Source organism: Sus scrofa, chromosome 1 (genome assembly GCF_000003025.6).
Source record: "Sus scrofa isolate TJ Tabasco breed Duroc chromosome 1, Sscrofa11.1, whole genome shotgun sequence".
Classification (NCBI taxonomy): Eukaryota; Metazoa; Chordata; class Mammalia; order Artiodactyla; family Suidae; genus Sus; species Sus scrofa.
The window spans coordinates 228,169,144-228,189,466 of record NC_010443.5 but is presented as its reverse complement, the minus strand read 5'-3'; the positions used below and the strand labels follow the sequence as shown (position 1 = coordinate 228,189,466).

At 39.6% G+C, this 20,323-nt stretch overlaps 1 protein-coding gene across 1 annotated transcript in view; it reads right to left on the bottom strand.

Annotated features, from left to right (window-relative positions):
* Positions 1-20,323, bottom strand: part of OSTF1 (osteoclast stimulating factor 1) — a 54,650-nt gene that overhangs the window by 7,342 nt on the left and 26,985 nt on the right. Inside the window, 7 exon segments of the mRNA NM_214005.1 lie at positions 2,454-2,532; positions 6,121-6,170; positions 7,309-7,416; positions 9,544-9,597; positions 11,258-11,321; positions 14,413-14,463; positions 20,138-20,184. Of these exon segments, the coding sequence (NP_999170.1) occupies positions 2,454-2,532; positions 6,121-6,170; positions 7,309-7,416; positions 9,544-9,597; positions 11,258-11,321; positions 14,413-14,463; positions 20,138-20,184 (453 nt within the window).

Here is a 20,323-nt window from a genome sequence, read left to right as displayed (position 1 = left end):
CAGTACATATACTTGTAACTCAATCATTTAAACACTGGTAAGTATTCTATTTTGTGGACATTCCAAAATTTATTTAACCACCCCTCTATTATTGAGGGCACTTAAGCTGTTTCTAATTTTCATTATTACAAACAATACTGCCATGAAACTTCTTGAACATCATCTTAGTTTTTATAAGAACTTCAGAAGGGTGGCTTCCTAGAAGTGGTTCTGAAATGTTAGGATATGTACGTTTTCGTTCTGCTAGCTACTGTCAGATTGCCTCCCAAGAAGGCTTACCAATTCACACTTTCTGCCACTGTTTGAGAGTGCCATTTCCTTTGCGACCACATCCTCTTTAATAAACAAATGTCCCAAAGCTCAAAGGCACAAAGATATTGTCAAGAAGAAAACAGTATTTTTATTAGGAATATGGCGATTGTGAGTGAAAATCTCTCGTGAGCAGATTTACATCTCTCCAAAGCTCGGGTTACATGGAAAACCTCATTCTCTCACTGTGCTACAGGTCAAAAATCCTGATGGCTCATAGTTCTGTGATGAATCATATCTTACTTTAAATTACAGTTGAGAACTTACAAACATGATTTCTGTCAGGATGGGAAACATTCAGAGACAGGATGCTAGAGAAGAAAGCAAGCATTTCCTGTGTCCCTCTCAATCAGTGCTGTCCAACAGAAAATTATGTGAGCTACAGATGAAATTTAAACTTTTCTAGTGTCCACATTTTTCAAAAAGTGAAATTCATTTTTTTTTTTTTTTTTGGTCTTTTTAGGGCTGCACCTGCAGCATTTGGAGGTTCCCACACTAGGTGTCGAATCGGAGTTGTAGCTGCTGGCTCACACCACAGTCACAGCAATGCAGGATCTGAGCCTCATCTGTGACCTACACCACAACTCACAGCAACGCTAGATCCTTAACCACTGAGCGAGGCCAGAGATCGAACCCGTGTCCTCATGGATACTAGTCAGGTTTGTTAACCACTAAGCCACAATGGGAACTGCAAAAGTGAAATTCATTTTAATTATATATTATATTTGACCTGGTATATCCAAAAAAAATATTATCACTTTATCATGTAAACAATATAAAAATGATTGTGAAAATGATTGTGGGAATCAGGTATCTTATTCTCTGGATAGCTCACACCTGCTCGGCTCAAAGCAGTACAGTATAGCTATCACATTCTTATCTGTCAAGACTCTGCCACGAGAACAGGGACCTTGGTAACTTTACCCATACAGTTCTCTTAGGCAGATTGTCTCTGCATGTGTGCAGTCACATGTATAGACACACACACACATACACCCCTTCCCTTAACCCTTTAATCATGCACAAATATGCAATAAATTCTTACTAAAAGTAGTATATGTAATTTTAAAGCCTACCAAGCTTTGAATTTAAAATCAAAAACCTACACAAATTACCTCTATCATGCCATCTTATAACAATTCTGTGAGGCACCCAGAGTGGAGATTAAGATCCCAGTTTTAAAATAAGAAGCCGGAGTTCCTGTCATGGCACAGTGGTTAATGAATCTGGCTGGGAACCACGGGGTTACAGGTTTGATCCCTGCCCTTGCTCAGTGGGTTAAGGATCCAGAGTTGCTGTGAGCTGTGGTGTAGGTTGCAGACGTGGCTCGGATCCTGTGTTGCTGTGGCTCTGGTGTAGGCCAGCGGCTGCAGCTCCGATTCAACCCCTAGCCTGGGAATCTCCATATGCCACGGGATCAGTCCTAGAAAAGGCAAAAAGACAAAAAAATAAATAAAATTAAATTAAAAATAAAATAAAATAAGAAGCCTTGGAGTTCCCGTCATCATGTAGCAGAAATGAATCCAACTAGGAACCATGAGGTTTGATCCCTGGCCTTGCTCAGTGGGTTAAGGATCTGGCATTGCCGTGAGCTGTGGTGTAGGTTGAAGATGCAGCTCAAATCTGGCATTGCTGTGCCTGTGGCGTAGGCCAGCAGCTATAGCTCTGATAAGACCCCTAGCCTGGGAATTTCCATATGCAGAACCCTGGGTACAGCCCTAAAAAGACAAAAAAAAAAGACCTAAATAAATAAAATAAAATAAAATAAAATAAAATAAAATAAAATAAAACAAGTCTTGGAATTCCCATCATGGCTCAGTGGTTAGGGAGCCTGACTAGTGTCTATGAGGATGTGGGTTCGATCCCTGGCCTCCCTCAGTGGGTTAAGGATCCAGCGTTGCCCTGAGATGTGGTATAGATCACAGGTGAGGCTCAGATCCCGTGTAGCTGTGGCTGTGGCGTAGGCTAGCAGCTACAACTCCAATTCAACTCCTAGCTTGGGAACCTCCATATGCCCTGGGGACGGCCCTAAAAAGACAAAAAGACAAAAATAAAATAAGTTTCCCTACTCTTTCAAATGGTGTAACTGGATATAGCCTAGTTTTCAGGGTAAGCAATAACGAGATAAACTAGGCACGCTTTACCTTTTGCCAGAAGCAACTGGACGATATCCGCATAACCCTTCCAGGCAGCAGCATGCAAAGCTGTATCTCCCAACTTGTTCTGTGGTGATAACAAGAAAGGGGAGCATTTAAAAACAAGAGTGTGGACTGCAAACATGCTTGAACTTAGGTTTACTCTAACCTAAGTAAACAGAAAATGAGAACAAAGTTATAAAATCATGTAAAATTCCGAAGAGGGAAAGGAGACTGGAGAGATGAGAGGTGAGTCATTTGGGGAGAGGCGATGGGCTAGAGTAGTAGAAATGGACTTGGCAGAGCACAAGCGGAAACTCAGCTGTCTGCAGAGGGAGATGTCAGGAGGAAGCAGGCATATTTTCCCCACAGACACCAGTGTGAATTAGGAACTAGAGATGCCTGGAGATGATGAAGGAATGGATGAGGCATGGGAGTGAAACCAAGAGTACTGGCTGAAACTTTCTAAGGAGTAATTAGAACCCTAGAACCCCAGATCACCTTCCTCTCTCCTTGCTGCCAAGCCACCCAGTACAGATGGTAGAATTACCCTGCTGAGAAATTAACCAGAGAGGAGTTGCTGTTGTGCTCTGCGGAAACGAATCCAACTAGGAACCATGAGGTTGCAGGTTCAATCCCTGGCCTCTCTCAGTGGGTTAAGGATCCAGCGTTGCCGTGAGCTGTGGTATAGGTTGCAGACATGGCTTGGATCCTGCGTTGTTGTGGCTGTGGTGTAGGCCTGCAGCTATAGCTCTAATTCAATCCCTAGCCTGGGAATCTCCATATGCCATGGGTACAGCCCTAAAAGCAAAAAAAAAAAAAAAAAAAAGAAAGAAAGAAAAAAAGAAATTAACCAGAGAGTTTCCAAGCTCATGGAACTTGGAGGTACAAGAGAAGGTAGCAATTAGGCCAGGAACTAAAAGCAGGGGGGTAGCTGAAAAACCTAAACTGAGCGGTAAACCCCCTCTTCCAGCTGCCTTTACCTACCCCACAACCCCAGTGGATCCAGTCTAGCATCCACCCTCAGAGAGGAGGGTGGAGAAAACTTCTCAGGTAGAAGTGAACAGCCCCACTGTGGGTCAGGAAGAGAGTATTTATGCTGGCATCTGGTTATAACCCAAAAAAACAGCCAGGACCTCACCACTTCACCCTACAGAGAAGCCCACCAGTTGACAAGCCTCACCAGCACAGAGCCCCCAATCACACTCATACATGAGCAGACAGAGGCACTAGGTAATCAAGGACAGACTCCAGTATTTGAAGAAAGATTAAATAAAACTAACAGAAAAAAAAAAAAAACTAACAGATCTCAAAGGGAAAAGATAGGAATAGCAGAAAATATTTTTAAGATATGCAATTAATATAAAAGAAATATAAAGTGGTATTATGAAATGAAACAAGAAAAAGGTGCTATGTAAATGTCATAGTAAAAAAGACCTTGTAGAAGACAATGCTAAGACAGCTCCCTGCTCCCTGTCCCCAGGATTCATCCTGTAAACAATTTCCTCCCCTTGAGTGCAGGTTAGACCAGTGAATATACCAGGATATCACTCCCATATTTAGTTTTCTAATCAGTTGATGTTAGGTTCATCGAAAATCAATTATCCTGCATGGACATGACCTAATTTTAAAAAGGCACTGCAAGAGTTCCCACTGCAGCACAGTCAGTCAAGAACCCAACTAGTACCCATGAGAATTTGGGTTCGATCCCAGGGCTCACTCAGGGGTTAAGGATCTAGCGCTGTGATGAGCTGTGGTGTAGGTCGCAGACATAGCTCTGATCCAGCACTGCTGTGGCTGCAGCTCCAATTCAACCTCTAGCCCAGGAACTTCCATATGCCTCTGGTCTGGCCCTTAAAAAAAAAAAAAAAAAAAAAGGCATAGCATTAGCAACATAATCTCCTGTTGGCATTGTGGAAGAATGCAAACAGCCATGCTGCGAACTGTCAGGAGAGGTGATCTCTGAAAGCTGAGGGCCTCAGCACCACAAGTATAAGAAACACAATACTCCCAGCAATGTGAATGAACTTGGAATAGGAGCTAAGCTCCACATGAGAACTTCACTCCAGCCAAAACCTGGATCCCAATCTGTGGGACCCTGAGCAGAAAACCTAGCTAGGCTACCCAGAATTCTGGCTTACAGAAAGTACAAGGTAAACAGGTTTAGTTCTAAGCTGCTAAATTTGTGATAATTTGTTACACAGCAACAGAAATCTAACACAGAGCTCTGGGGAATGAAAAAGGTGACCAAAACAAAAGGGTGAGAAAATCTCTGAGAAAAACTAGAGGCTCAATCTGAGAGTGCCAACATAGCTACTAATGGGCATTCCAGAACCAAAGAACAAAGGAAACAGATAAAACTATAAAAGAAATAATACAAGATATTTTTCCAGGCTGAAAGAGTTCACCAGAATTATCAGCAAAAGACTCATGCCCAAGCACATCACTGTGAAAGTTTAGAACACCAAGGATAGAATAAAACTCTAATCAAGAGGAAAAGCAGATTATGCACAAAACAATGGGACTCAAAATGGCATCAAACATCTCAAAAGCAACCCTGGGAACTAGAATAACTTGGAGCCAGGCCTGCCAAATTCTAGGGAAGTCATTTTCAACCTAGAATTCCATCAGCCAAATAGTCAACCCCAGGCTCCCCTTTCTCAGGAATCTACTTGATGGTACTTTTCAACAACAGGAAGACACGGGATCCAGAAAAGTGAAGATACAACACAACAAGGAGGTAAAGGGTTTGCCAGGAAAACAGCAAAGGGCAATAGAGACCGAATTGCTTCAATTAGAGAATGAAGAGAGAGGGCTTCAGGAAGTCTGATTCCAAGCAGAAAAAAAGAGAAAGCAACTGATTATAATTTACATTTTAGAAAGATATATCAAAAGAGAGTATAAAAACAGTATAGAAGTCATTGTGAGATACCAAAAAAAGTTAAATAAAAATCAATAAATACAGAAACAAAAACATTTAACAAGCAATGGATGATATTTAAATATTCATAATACTATAAGCATTATATAGTAATATAACCAAAACTATGATGATTCATTAGGAAGACCAAAGGAGGAAAGATTGGGTGGTGGGTGCTGGGAGACAGCTGGGCAGTTGACAAGCTTAAACCATCACCTACCAGAGAGAATGTCAAAATACTTATGAAGATAATGAATTATGAGACAGCTCCATAAGCACATTCCTTAGTAGCATGAAGGTGAGAAGAAAGAGCTAAAAGCTGAAAGTGATATAGATGAGAAGTAAGGCAGGCATTTGGGGCTTTATACAATTTGGACTTCGTACAATAACTTTTTAACTATGTGCTTATAGTATTTTGCTTAAAAATTTTATGAAGGAGGAGTTCCCGTCGTGGCGCAGCAGTAACGAATCCAACTAAGAACCATGAAGTTGCGGGTTCGATCCTGGCCTCGCTCAGTGGGTTAAGGATCCGGTATTGCCATGAGCTGTGGTATAGGCCAGTGGCTACAGGTCTGATTCAGTCCCTAGCCTGGGAACCTCCATATGCTGCAGGTGTGGCCCTAAAGTGACAAAAGACAAAAAAAAAAAAAAAAAAAAAGCGAGTTCAAGACACCAAGATAGAATTTTACACACCCAGAAGCTGTACCAGAAAAGCAAGGCAGGTGGGCTAAATGTCTTCTGTGTAAGCAATCTCACCTGCTGGTTCAGTTCAATGTTTGGCTGAGTAAACAGCATGTCCACTATATCTGAAATTCAAATAGAAAAGATCTTATTTAAGAATGGAAGTAAAAGTCTACCAGGTCTGGGCATAATAATTTTTAAAGAGAAAGAGAGGACTCTTTTTAGACAAATCTTAAGAAAATCCTTGTAACAAATCATTCAACATTTAGGTAAATAGAAGACCTAAGAATCTAAAAGTAAAATTATTTAGGGGAAATTTTTTCAAATAATTTGGCTTTTGCATTTTCACATGACATCTGTGATAGGAATATTATGTTTGCTGGGGTACTTAATAGTCTTATCACTAAGTTGAGTTTAAATTTTCCTTTAACAATGCTATTTAATTTGTTGGGTTCTTTGTTTCTCATTGTTGGGATTATTTTCTGCGTGTTGCAGAGAGCAGACAAAAGTGAGTGGTGTGGCAGATTCTTGGCCAGGCTAAAATACATCTAGAAATTCCATTTGTCATTATTATTGATTATAATGGAGAAAGTTATCAACTGAATCACTTACTCAAGCAAACACTATTTTTCCCCTAAATCTTAAACTTAAAAGAGTACTGGGGGAGTTCCCATTGTGGCTTAGTGGTAACAAACCCAACTAGTATCCATGAGGACGGGGGTTCAATCCCTAGCCCCACTCAGTGGGTTAAGGATCCAGCGTTGTTGTGAGCTGCGGTGTAGGTCAGACAAGTCTTGGATCCCAAGTTGCTGTGGCTGTGGTGTAGGTTGGCAGTTGTAGCTCCGATTCAACCCCTAGCCTGGGAACCGCCACATGCCACAGGTGCGGCCCTTTAAAAAATTAAAACAAAAAAAAAATCAAACTGGGAAAAACTAAGCTAGAGGAGTGAATTCTGCCCCTTTCTTCTATGAGATTGGACAGTGGGGTTTGTTTTTATATTACTGCTGTTTTCTTGTCAGCTTTCCAAGCCTGAGAGAAGAAAGCTTCTACTCTTTCAAGTGAAAGAGGTCCATGTACTAAGGCTGACCAACCACATTTTGCCTACTGTTTTAAAGAGCTTCCAAAACAGGGCTTTTGGCTGATGTTCTGAAAGATTTAAAAAGAATAACCAATTTTTTTTTTCATTTCTCTAATTCTGGTTCCCCTAGATGAAGCACATTTTCAATAGCACAGACATTTGTGATAACAAACAAAATGTAATACCTTTGTGGCCCCCATGACAAGCCCAATATAGGGCAGTGCTTCCAGCTTTGTCTAAGCCATTAACACCAACTCGGTTGTCCAAACACTCTCTCAACCAGCTCAAGTTGCCTGAAAAAAATTTACATTTATAAAAACACATGAAACAGATTTCTGGGTTGTTCTGTTTTGCTTCTAAATCAATTTCATCCTGCATAAGTTTGTATTTGCAAAGGATTAATAAGTCTGAAATTAAAACCTGCCCTGTAATGCATTCACTATGGTACATTTTGACTTCCAGTTTATTCATGGAAAGCATTAATATCAATTTTTAATGGGAAGAGCTGCCTAAATGAGTCCACTTATTTTTACTCTGTTTAAAAAAAAAAGTTGGAGTCTCCACTGTGGCATAGTAGGTTAAGAATGTGACTGCAGTGGTTTGGGCTGCTGTGGTGGTGTGAGTTGGATAACCCTGAACAATGGGTTAAAGGATCTGGCATTGCCATAGCTTAGGTTTAGGTCGCAGCTGTGGCTGGGATTTAATCCCTAGCCTGGAAACTTCCATATGCCACAAGTGTGACTATTAAAAAAGAAAAAAAGAAAAAAAAAAAAAAAAAAAGGTGCTTTTTGTGTGTAAAATCCTGGAACTTTTGGGGGGGGACAGTCAAGCAGAGACTACTCATTCATATTAAAAATGCATTTTCCAGGGTTTCCGCTGTGGCTCAGTGGAAATGAACCTGACTAGTATCCATGAGGATGCAGATTTGTTCCCTGGCTTCGCTCACTGTGTTAAGGATATGGCATTGCAGTGAGCTGTGGTGTAGGTCACAGATGTGGCTCTGATTTGATGTTGCGATGGCTGTGGTATAGGTCAGCCTAGCCCGGGAACTTTCATATGTCGCATGTGCAGCTCTCAAAAAAAAGCATTTTCAGTTCTTAAAAGAACAGAAAAAACAAATAACCTACCTAAAGTTGCTGCTCTTATATGTTAAAGTATAGCTATTAATTTAAAGTTCTCTTGCTAATGCTGTAAATATCTAGTTTACAAAGAATTTTTATAATTTCAATTTAGTTTAATTCTAGTTATACACAATCCTAAACCAATGGTTTCCTTTTGCACATTCAGATTTTAAAAAGATCTAAAATTGGAGTTCCCGTCGTGTCTCAGCAGAAACGAATCTGACTAGTATCCATGAGGATGCAGGTTCAATCCCTGGCCTTGCTCAGTGGGTTAAGCATGCGGCGGTTGCCATTAGCTGTGGTGTAGGTTGCAGACAAGGCTCGGATCTGTTGTTGCTGTGGCTGTGGCGTAGGCTGACAGCTACCATTCTGATTCGACCGCTAGCCTGGTACCTCCATATACAATGGGTGCAGCCCTAAAAAAAAAAAGACCTAAAATTAAACGAAAGAAAGCTCAATGTGGCCTTACAAGAACTCTCCATTCTCTACAGCAGGGTTTCTTAACAGCAGCCCTATGGATATTTGGGGTTGGATAATTCTTTGTTATGGGAGTTGTACTATATACTGTAGGATGTTTAACAACATCTCTAACCTACATCCAAAAAGTGCCAGCATACCCCCACTGCTAACAGTCAGAATGTCTCCAGACATTACCAAATGTCCTAGAGTTCGGAGGGAGGAATTACGCCTAATGGACAACCACTGATCTACAGGATAAAGTTCCAAGTATGAGGCCCATCCCTAGTGCTCCTTCCTCCCCTGCTGCATCCTCACCATACATGCTTGCATTATAGCAACTCTCCCAGATGCTGGACCCCCAAGAAGACCCCGTCCTCTACCCTTGTTACTCATTCTGGCCTCTAGAGCCTACTTAATTGAAACACACTTCAATTGCTATTCTTATCACACTTCAATTGCTATTCTTATCACAAGGTCTTGTAATGATCTGCTACACATGTCTCTCCTCCTCCAGACTCTGAGCTCGGGGAGTCATAGACCATGCCTTTCCACTTGCCACTAAGCACATGGCAGGTAAAGTACTCCCAAATATTTGTGGACTGGCATTCTGGAAATTAAAACCACATATTTCTCTAAAGTGAAAGCAGGCAGTTCAAAGACTGCCTCTGGGGAAGGCAAGGATTTAACTGGGACGGGAACATTTCTGGGAGATAGGAATGTTCCAGATCTTGATCTTGATCTTACATGGGTGTATATATTTGTCAGATTCATCAAACTAGATAATTAACATCTGTGTGTTTTACCATACTGTGTATCACAATAAAAAAGAGTCACACCTACCTCTTTTTGCAGCTTCATGCAATGGATTGTCAATGGATTCTGCCTGTTCAGCCACTAGATTGAAAAGAAAAAGGAAAAACCAGTGCTGAGAGGCCACCCAGCTTCAGAAGTACCACGACTTTCCATCGTACAGTTTCCCTTACTTAATGTGGATTTAAAAAAAAAAAAAAACGACAGATAATCAAAATGATGTTTTGTGCTTTGAAAGAAGCTGAATTATGTGTCAAATGAAACCAGGCTAAAACAATAACCTAGCAATTAACTGTGAGGATAAACAGAAACAAACATAGCAATTAACTGGAAGTATGAATAAAAACAACAACAGAAAAAGTATGATCAAAAACAGATCCAAGGTCTGCACACCAGTTTACTCAAGTGTTTCACAAATTTAGTCAGGAAACTGCAAAAGAAAGCATTTGATGTTGACTTTTACATACTATAAAAACATCCTGCTTTGAAGATGGCTAAAAAGAATTGTCTCCCTTGTGTGCATATGAGGAATGGGGTAAAGGAGAAATATTTTGCTTTCTGCATTCAGAAAGGGCAATCAGCACACCTATACTTGCCTCTACAGAAGGTGTGTTCACTGTTGTCCTAGAGTCAGTCAGAGTGACCATGTGAAGCTTGCTGTCCAAGTGACTTCAGACCCACCCCTCCCACACAAAGGGCTATGGACACTCCCTTGGCTACGAGGTATCTAAAGCAACAGAGGAATATTTTATACCCTCAGTGTCTGTAACCAGCTGGGTCTGGGATGCATAGTAGAAGTTTATTTGGGATTTCAAAGGTTAGAGGAGTGTAGAAACATTTGAAGTCTTAAAATCCAGAATGGTATGGCCCTTAGACTGGTAAGTGGGACCCCTGTGCTGAGACTCAGGCCTCAACCTCACTCATTTTCCTCCCCTCTCCCTTCTTCTCCTCCTCTCCACTCCCCCAGGAGCTTTACGTACCTTCCTGAAATTTCCTAAGTCCCCTTCCAGTGTTTGGAACTGGTGCCTGATGTCAGCCCTATTGGTCTAAGGATGTATCTAAATGCTCAAGTTCAAAAGAATCTTAGAAGTGATTTAAATCAAACCCTCTCATTAGACACATAGAGAAATGGTCCCAGGAGCAGCAGTTAAATTCCTTAACTAAGGTCCCTTGTTACAAAGTGGAAGAAGAAGGTTTTAAACCCAAGACCCTTGTTTATCAATCCTATGCGCTTTTTACTTTACTCTGCTGATTTTTATGAAACTCTGTTTTATCCCCCTTCTGATTAGAACCAGCCTCATGGCCAGGGCCCCATCTCATGGCTCAAGCTCCCTAAACTGCTCTATTACTCATTTAAAGAACATCACTGCCCCAAACATTAATTAATATACACAGCAAGGTTACCTCATCACAAAAGGACTAGTCTGAAAAACAAAAAAGAAGGAAAAGAAAAAGAAGAAGAAAAATGTTCTAAGAGTTGAAGGAAATAAAACCATGAGCATTTTATCCTTGGAAATGTTAGGTTCTTTCAAGAATGTTACAATGCATTTTCTTAAGTCAAGCTCAAGTACCTCCAGTGTCCACGACCACTTTATTAAGGGCAGGTTCAGAGTAGAAAATGTCCGAGCCTGGCAATGACTCCAATGATTTCTCTGCCACAGCAGGAAGCAGAAAGGCCTCAGGAATCAGACAAATGAAAGTACACAAAGTACACCCCAAGTAAAGCCACTGCAGCCAGGCTTACCGTAGTTGCTTGGGATCAGTCCAGTCCTGCCTTTGGAAGTGCCTTTCCACCAATTGGTATCACTCTGGTGAAAGAAGAGTTAGATTATTAGGTGGCACCTAAATAGTGATGTTCTGGTCACATGCCATCACTTTGAAAACCATGTGGCTTTTTTTTTTTTTTCCATTTTCACAGGGCAGAACAGAAAATATTTTTGTTTTGTTTTGTTTTAGGTAAAATACAACACACTTCCAACTCAAATACAGAGTTGCTGCTCTACTAAGTGCCCACTGCCCCTGGTCACATTGATCAAGTTTCCTCACTCCCTAGTTACTGATTCCCTTTATCACTAAAGTCTAAATATACACACATCTGCCTGTAACAAATTGAATAAACTTTGCTGGAGAGCCTCAACAGTCAAACAAATCAAATGGAAATAATATGAAAGAGAAGGAAAAAAAATTATATTTAGTTTGATCATCTACAGGATTTATTTTGTCCAGAGTCTAACTTCTCTTAGTCTCAAAAAAAAAAAAAAAAAATATATATATATATATATGTGTGTGTGTGTTTATTTAAACTTTGTTGTTTGCTAACTTTTTATTATAGAAAAATTCAAGCCCATACCAAAGTAGAAAGATAGTATAAGGAACCTACTCATGCCCATTTCCCAACTGCATGAATTATTTACTCACGGCCAACATTATTTCTTATATATCCTTACCTATAACGTCCCTGTCCAGATTACTTTGAAATAAATTCTAGACTTCATATTATCTTATCTATAAATATTTCAATATGAATCTCTGAAAGGTAAGGTCTTTTTCAAAGACATAATAATAATAATACCATTATCACAGCTTAAATTTTTTCAATACTAATTCCTTAATACTACCAAAGAGCTATAATATCAAATTTTCCAGTATGTCTCATAACGGCCTTACAATATGATGGATTTGTTTGCCTCTTCAATCTCTTTTAGCCTATAGGTTCCCCTTTCATTTTTTTTTTTTCATTCCTTTTAATATACTTGTCAAATAAACTAGTTTGTCTTAAAGAGTTTCAAACAGTCTGGATTTTGCTCATTGTATCCTTGTTATCAAAACTGTTCCAGGAGTTCCTGTCGTGGCACAGTCCCATCGTGGCACAGTGGTTAATGAATCCGACTAGGAACCATGAGGTTGCGGGTTCGGTCCCTGCCCTTGCTCAGTGGGTTAACAGGTTAACGATCCGGCGTTGTCGTGAGCTGTGGTGTAGGTTGCAGACGTGTATCGGATCCCACGTTGCTGTGGCTCTGGCGTAGGCTGGGGGCTACAGCTCCAATTAGACCCGTAGCCTGGGAACCTCCACATGCCTTGGGAGCAGCCCAAGAAATCACAAAAAGACAAAAAAAAAAAAACAAAAAAAACAAAAAAAAAAAAAACCCAAAAACCTGTTCCTTTGTGCCCCTGTATTGCCTATAAATTGACATTACTTCTAGAGGCTTAATTAGATTCAGATTCAATTTTTTTAGCAAGACGGTTCCATCTGTAGCACTGATTTTTCCATCAGGAGAAACAGAATGTCTGGTGCTCTCTCTTTTTGTAACATTAGTAACCACTGATGAGCACTACCGGGATCCATTTTTTCTTAAGGGGTGCAAAATGGTGACTTTTCATCATCCCTTCTTGATTTGAATATCTAGGATATTCGTTTAAAACTTTCCTTCATCAGCGCTCAGGTTACCCAGAAATAAGTTCATAGACAAAAGGCAGAATAAATACTGATTCTTTCCTTAACAGTTGTCAGAATAAATCTTTGGTACCCTAGCATTCTCTCAGGCTGACCAGGGATGTTTTTGTTTTTAAGAATCATTGGAGCTCATGAATTATTTTTTTCATGAATTTAAACACAGTAGGTGTGTCTCAATCCTTCGGATTGTTGCCCTAATTGCCAAAATTGTCCTATCTTTGAGTAGCAGCAGCCTCTTCAACATAGTTCTTGTGTCTTTCCGGCCTGACCCTAGTAGTCTTGCTTTCTAGTAACAAGATGTCCTGGGATTATCTTGTTCCTTTGCTGCCCCTGACCTGGTACCAGACATTTCTCAAAGGAACTTTGTTCCTTTTAATGGGAAATAATATATTTATTATTGGGTTGGTCTTTTTTGTTTGTTTTTGAGGGTTTTTATTTGCTTGTTTTTTGGCCTCTTCAAAGAACAGAGCAGAAAATATTTTTGTTTATTTTATTTTAGATAAAATACAACACACTTCCAATTCAAATGCAGAGCTACCTAACCTCGTCGATCTTACCTCTATCTGTATATGCTTTCTTGCAGGCTGGAAATTTTGTTTTTTTTCTCCAACTCTGACCTAACAACTCATTTGCTCTAAACCACTACACATATGCAGCAATATCAGAATAACAGTACCAACACTTCAACAACCTCCCGATTGAAAACAGTTTATAATTTGGGAGTGGCAGTTCTTTTTGCTTTTCATAATATTTTATCAGATATGCTCAGTTGAAATGCTGAGTTTTAAAGTCACTTGGAATAGTTCCTCTATATGTGTTATGCCAAATACCTCTGGGGTACAATTAAGTTCATTTGATTCATGCTGCTTCTAATTTTCAGGGATTGCTTTTTACCATTTAATTTAATTTTACAATTATGCAAAAGTCTGCAGACTCCACAGTCAGATCTCCAAAACAAGGTGTATATATTTTTTTAAAGTGTATAGTCCATCTACATTCCTCTACCCTATTTCCCTTCCCCCATATAGGAGAATACTTTTTAAAATTTTATTGCTCCTTTTCATTTTAAACTGAGAAAAATAAATATATGTATATCTTCTCACCATTTCTTAGATAAGTAAAGGCATACCATCCAGGTTTTTTCAACTTTTTTTTTCCACTTAAATTACTCCATAACATATATAGATATTCCTCATTCCTTATTACAGCTGTATAATATTCTGTTTGTAGATAATAGCAAAGTTTATTCAACTGTTTTCCTATTGATGGACATAAGGGCTACTTCCAGTCTTATGCTATGACAAGCTGTGCTAAATGAATAGACTTAGGGGTATGTATTTCTATACAGATACACATGTAAATACTGTACAATATTACAGCTATGCAAAATAGTCTTATGCATCTTTAGTTCATACATGGTATTACAAAATATTATCTGGGCTTACCATGTCAGTAATGTAGATGATATCACCTTCTTCAAAGTACAATTCATCTGGCTAAAAACAAAATTAAGTTTTACTACAGTTGATTTTTCATGAATTAGAATACAATGATAATTATACAAATTCCAAGTCCTAAAATTTCCTTATACACAGTGTAATTTTATATGCTTAAGTATGTACTAAACCATATAACAAAACACTACTGACAAGATAACACATATATAGAAAGGTGATTTTTCACATGACAAACTTCAAAAAATTAATATAACCAGTAAGAATTACACAGACACTTACACACATCTTATATTCTTTCATGAGGAAAGCAAGGCATTTTTATATCAGAAGAGAATATTAATAAAACTTCCTTATAAAAATGTCAAAAGGTGATATACATTTTTCACAAAAGGATAAATATCTAGAATTAAAACCATGAAAAAAATAGCTAAAAGCTTGGCTCTGTCCTAAATGATCAGGCTTCAATACTTAAACACTTTCCTATCAACATCTGCTATCTACTTATTTTGAGAAAGCCATTATCCTCTCACTTAATGTTCACAGAGAATGAATATTTCATATATGAGAATAGTTAATACATAATTCAAACACTGATAAAGCTAAAGTGTTGAAAGATATGAAGCAGTAACTTAGTCTAGCCATAAGCAGCTCTAAAGGGTTAATTGACTGTACAGACAATATGTGCTTGTGGACCAGCCAAATGTCCTACAAACTCTGAATAAAGCCAATAACTTTCTTTAAACATCTTCTTTTTCCCATCAGTAGATAATACCTATCAGCATAACTTTATCTATAAATATAAGATTATGTCTATTGAGAGCTAGCTTCAGATATTGGGAAATGTTTATACTGTCATGTTGAGTGAAAAATGTAGGGCACAAAATTTCACATCAGATAAAATCATAATTATGCATGATATATGTATAGAACATTTTCCAATTTTCTAACATAAGCATATATTACTTTCATAATTTTGATTAAAAAAATTTTTTAAAAAGGCTTTGAGGAGTTCCTGTCGTGGTGCAGTGGTTAGCGAATCTGACTAGAAACCATGAGGTTGTGGGGTTTGATCCCTGGCCTTGCTCAGTGGGTTAAGGATCCAGTGTTGCTGTGAGCTGTGGTGTAGGTTGCAGACACAGCTCGGATCCCGCATTGCTGTGGCTCTGGCATAGGCCGGCGGCTACGGCTCTAATTAGACCCCTAGCCTGGGAACCTCCATATGCCACGGGAGCGGCCCTAGAAAAGGCAAAAAGACAAAAACAAAAAACAAACAAAAAAAAAAAACATTGATTTTCTGATTCTAGTTACTGTGCCAGTACCATACAAATGAAATTATGTTAGTGAAACAAATTATTTCATTCATTCATTTTCCTTTTGTTTATCTCCTCTCTGAGTTGCAAACTAGGGAAGTAAACGTGACTCTGTACCAGTAATTTATTTAGTTTCAAAGATGATCTATATTATTATTACAACTATTTCCCCCCAATATAAACAAAGACTATATCAGCTATATTATGCTTTAAGCGACCACATTCATAAATATTTAGATGCAATATGCATTCAAATATAAACATTAGCAGATGATCATGAATGAAACCAAAAAACGACATACATTTTAATATTATTGGAAATAGGCATTTAGAAGGAAAAAAATGTAAAGTCTTCTAAGATTTTCTCTCATCTTTCTCTAAAATGTTCTGATGATCTATAATCACTATTATTACCAACATGTGATAGATGCAGAAATCAATTAGGGAAACAAAACTATTTACTTCAGCATTTCCCTGCTGCAAACTGGCTCACTTCTCAGAGAGTCCAGACAGGACTCACCACCACAGCTGGATACAGTGGCCATCCCTACAAGGTTGGCCTTCACTGGCAACTGGAACACCATTTGATTATCCCTCCTTTAGATAGCAGTAAGGAATGGGAGGAGAATGAAGTAAGACGTAAGGAAGTACAGAAAATAGAATATATGTAGACATTTAGCATTTTGGGGCTATGACTGAGTTTCTTGGAGTTTTGAAAGCATTCAACGTCTTGAAGAGGTCTTTCTGGTCTTAAAGCCATCTTGGACCACTGTTGTTCTGTGCCGCTCCTTGGAAGAAAAAGCTAACCTTGCCCACTGATGTCCAACAATGACTCCTCCTCAGTCAGTGTTTACACTGAAGGGAAGGAGTTATTTCCACTTACAGTTGTGGCCTCCTTCTAAAATTACAAAAGTCAAGTTTATCTAAATTTCCACATTTAATAAGATCACTCACCCTTGAAACAAACAAAAAAAAAGCACATTTAGAGAAAGGACTGAACAAATAAACAAAGAATATACACACAGATCCTAGTCTTCCTCATTAAAAAAGGAATAAAGCCTGGAAGAATGCAGCGTGTTTCATGGATCCAGGGTCTTTCTCGGTGGGTAATGAAAATGTTCTGGAACTAGAGGGAGGAGATGGCCGCACAACATTGTGAATGTACTCAATGCCACTGAATTGTTCACTTTAAAAAGGTTAATTTTGGGAATTCCCTTCATGGCTCAGTGATTAACGAACCCGACCGGCATCTATGAGGTTGCGGGTTCGATCCCTGGCCTCACTCAGTGGGTTGAGGATGCGGCATTGCCATGAGCTGTGGTGTAGGTTGCAGATGCAGCTCAGATCCCGCATTGCTGTGGCTGAGGTGTAGGCCAGCATCTATAGCTCCAATTCAACCCACAGCCTGGGAACCTCTATATGCCTCGGGTTTGGCCCTAAAAAAACAAAAGACCAAAAAAAATTTTTTTAAAAGGTTAATTTTATGTTATATGACTTTTATGTCAATTTTTAAAAAAACAGTAAGGCCAAGAACAGTTAAAATTCTTATGGTCTTTTAAATAATTCTTGTCCTTCATGGTCTGGTAAAGTGCACGATTTGGAAAATGGCACAAACTTACAGTCATTTCAAAACTTCTCAGGGCCATTTTGGATTTTAAATTAAAGGTTGCTGTTCAATAGTAGTGTCTGCCTCAGCCATCTATTAGATCAGATTTGTTTTTCAACTGAAGCAGCAACAACAGGCAGTCGATTTCAGTCAGGTTAAAAAAAAAAAAAAAGTGTCCCTATTTTTTCATCCTGAGAAAAGAGAGTGGATGGTTTATTTTCTTTTTAATCAATAGCTCCCAGACACACAATACTACTCCCTGTAAAATATCTCCTTCCAAAGAAACTAGGGGCAGTTTTTCCTAACTTAGCTGAGGAGGCAGTCTACCCAATCCCTCTAACTGCTAAGGCAGTGTAGACAGCAAGGCAATTTCATGACTTTAAAACTTGATAGATTTTTACCTCCAGTATTCGCACTTTCCATCAAGAAACCACTTACAGGGCATTTAATGTAAACTGTTCAGTGAGGATCTGACTTTAAATCCCTGGCATCATATTCATGGAACAGAAGTGGGAAAAGAGTGACACAATCAAGCAAGCACTTTTCTATTTCTAAGTTTGTTCTTTGGTTTTTAACCACATTCCTCTTTTCCTCTCTCCTTAAAGAATCTCAAGCTATCAGAACAAGTACATTCTTGGCCACTGGGATATTACAGGGATGAGTACAAACTCGGTAATGTACATCCTCATTCCTGTCCCATATATTCTTGGTAACATCTCATTCTCAAGGCATTAATGCTGTTGGTTTGTGCAAAGATATTTTATGAAAAATTTTGTTAAGACTGTGATATCTTTTTGAAATTTTTCAGATTTGTCAACCCAGAGCCCCAAGAATTAATAAAAAGAAAAAACAAAACATATTGAATTCTCCATAGATGATTTATTTAACATTGAATAGTATTATTACGTGCAGGCACAGGTCTAGACACCTATAAATGTTAACTCATGTAATCCTCACAGCCAGCACTGAGAGGTGGATGCTATTCTTATCACCACATTATAGATGAGAACCCTTATCAAGGCCATAGAGCAGATACATGGTCCAGTCTGAACTTGGACGAGGACAATCAGATTCTGAGGTCCCTGCCCTTCAGCACCTATGTTTTCTCTCACACATGGGCATCAGGTACAGCCATTACTAGTCACCATGGTGTCATGACCAGGACCTTGGAAAATATCCCGGTTGTTTACCCCAATCCCAGCCCCACATAAGGCAACATGACAAAACCAACTGCAGCACCTTATACTTAACCTCATTTGATCCTCACAACAACCTATGAAGCGGGGCTGGGTCCTGGGTATAATCTCCATTTCACAACCAGGCTCAGAGAGGTTGAAGAACTTGCTCCAAACCACAGAGCTGTGAGTGGTAGGGCTGGGCTCCTACATCAGCTTTTGGGCTCCTTCCTCTACAAACAGTGCTGTAAACCTAGAGGAGCCCAGCACACCTTACATGATAGTGGAAGGTCTCATGGGTTTCCCTGAGAGATCATCCTATCTCCAGCACTGTTCTCTCTCCATCAGTGCAACTTTACACTGTCTATCCAGTCCTGCGAGGCCTCTATATGACCCTTTATTACATTCACAGTTGGGTAGGAAATAAGAACCAAACAGGGCTGAGCAGTGTCAAGAGGAAATGTGAGTTGGCAGGAGGAATCAGGAGTGATGAGCTTTCCAGTGTCCTACCTTTTCAGTGGATCACCAAGACTGGAGTTGGGCACTGCTGTCCCTATCTTCTGAGGGCAGTACAGCTAAAAACTGGACCCAGAGTACTATGCACATCAGCAATAGTCTCAGAGTCCAGCTCAGCCCTTCCAAATTGCCTTGCTCAATGACTTTAACGAGGCCAGGTGATTTTAGGATGTACTGAGGGATACCTAGCCCACTAGAGAAGGTGGCTACTGGTCTCAGGGGCAAAAGACCACACTGAGCTTGTCCAACAGAAATTCTCTTTCAGAAAAAGAATGTAAGACTAACCTAGTTCTGGGATGATATTCAAAATATTGAACAAATGGAACAGCATGAGCACTTAACCAGTCAGGAAGGCTCACGGGACGTAGAGGGTACCTGCTCAGCCAGATGCCTCCCCTTTTAACATCTGAATTGAGGGGAGATGGAAAGGGGCAGAGTATAAGGGCAGCAGGGTATGAAGCAGTCCATACTGACCATCCAGTACACACAGGTTGAATTAGCAGCACTGCTCTGCAGCCTAGGATCCTTGAGACCATAGAGATTAAAAATAACAGGTTAAGGGAATTCCCATCATGGCGCAGCGGAAATGAATCAGACTAGGAACCATGAGGTTGTGGGTTCGATCCCTGGCCTTGCTCAGTGGGTTAAGGATCCGGCGTTGCCATGAGCTGTGGTGTAGGTCACAGACACGGCCCAGATCTAGTGTTGCTGTGGCTGTGACATCGGCCGGTGGCTACAGCTCTGATTAGACCCCTAGCCTGGGAACTTCCATATGCTGTGGGTGCGGCCCTAAAAAGACACAAAAGTCTAATAAATACATAAATAAACAAATAAATTAAAAAATAAACAAAGCAGGTGGTATCATTGTGTGGGGAAGAAGCAGCAGAGAAGGACTACATGACACCAAGATGGGAAGGTCAGCAGATCAACCAAGGGGCTCAGCTTTCACAGCTGTAGACGGCAGTGGGAAGTGGCCAAACAACCATTCCTGTGAATTATTTATGGCTACCAAAGACAAGGCAGACCATTTAGGCTAGCGGAGGTATCTGAATGAAATCACCTTCAGATTTGATGCCACTTTTAAACTGAAAAACTAGAATACTTACAGTTCTGGGTTCAAATGTATAAAGAGCTCTGAATACTTTAACTTGCCCTGAAAGAGAGAAAACAAAGAACACACGATCAAGTCCTTCACTTCTAAATTTTCTCTGAATAGTATTATCCTGAATGTTCTTCAGAATTTCCTAACTAAAAGCCTTTGTGAGAAGTTTATTTTGAAATTAAGTAAGTGC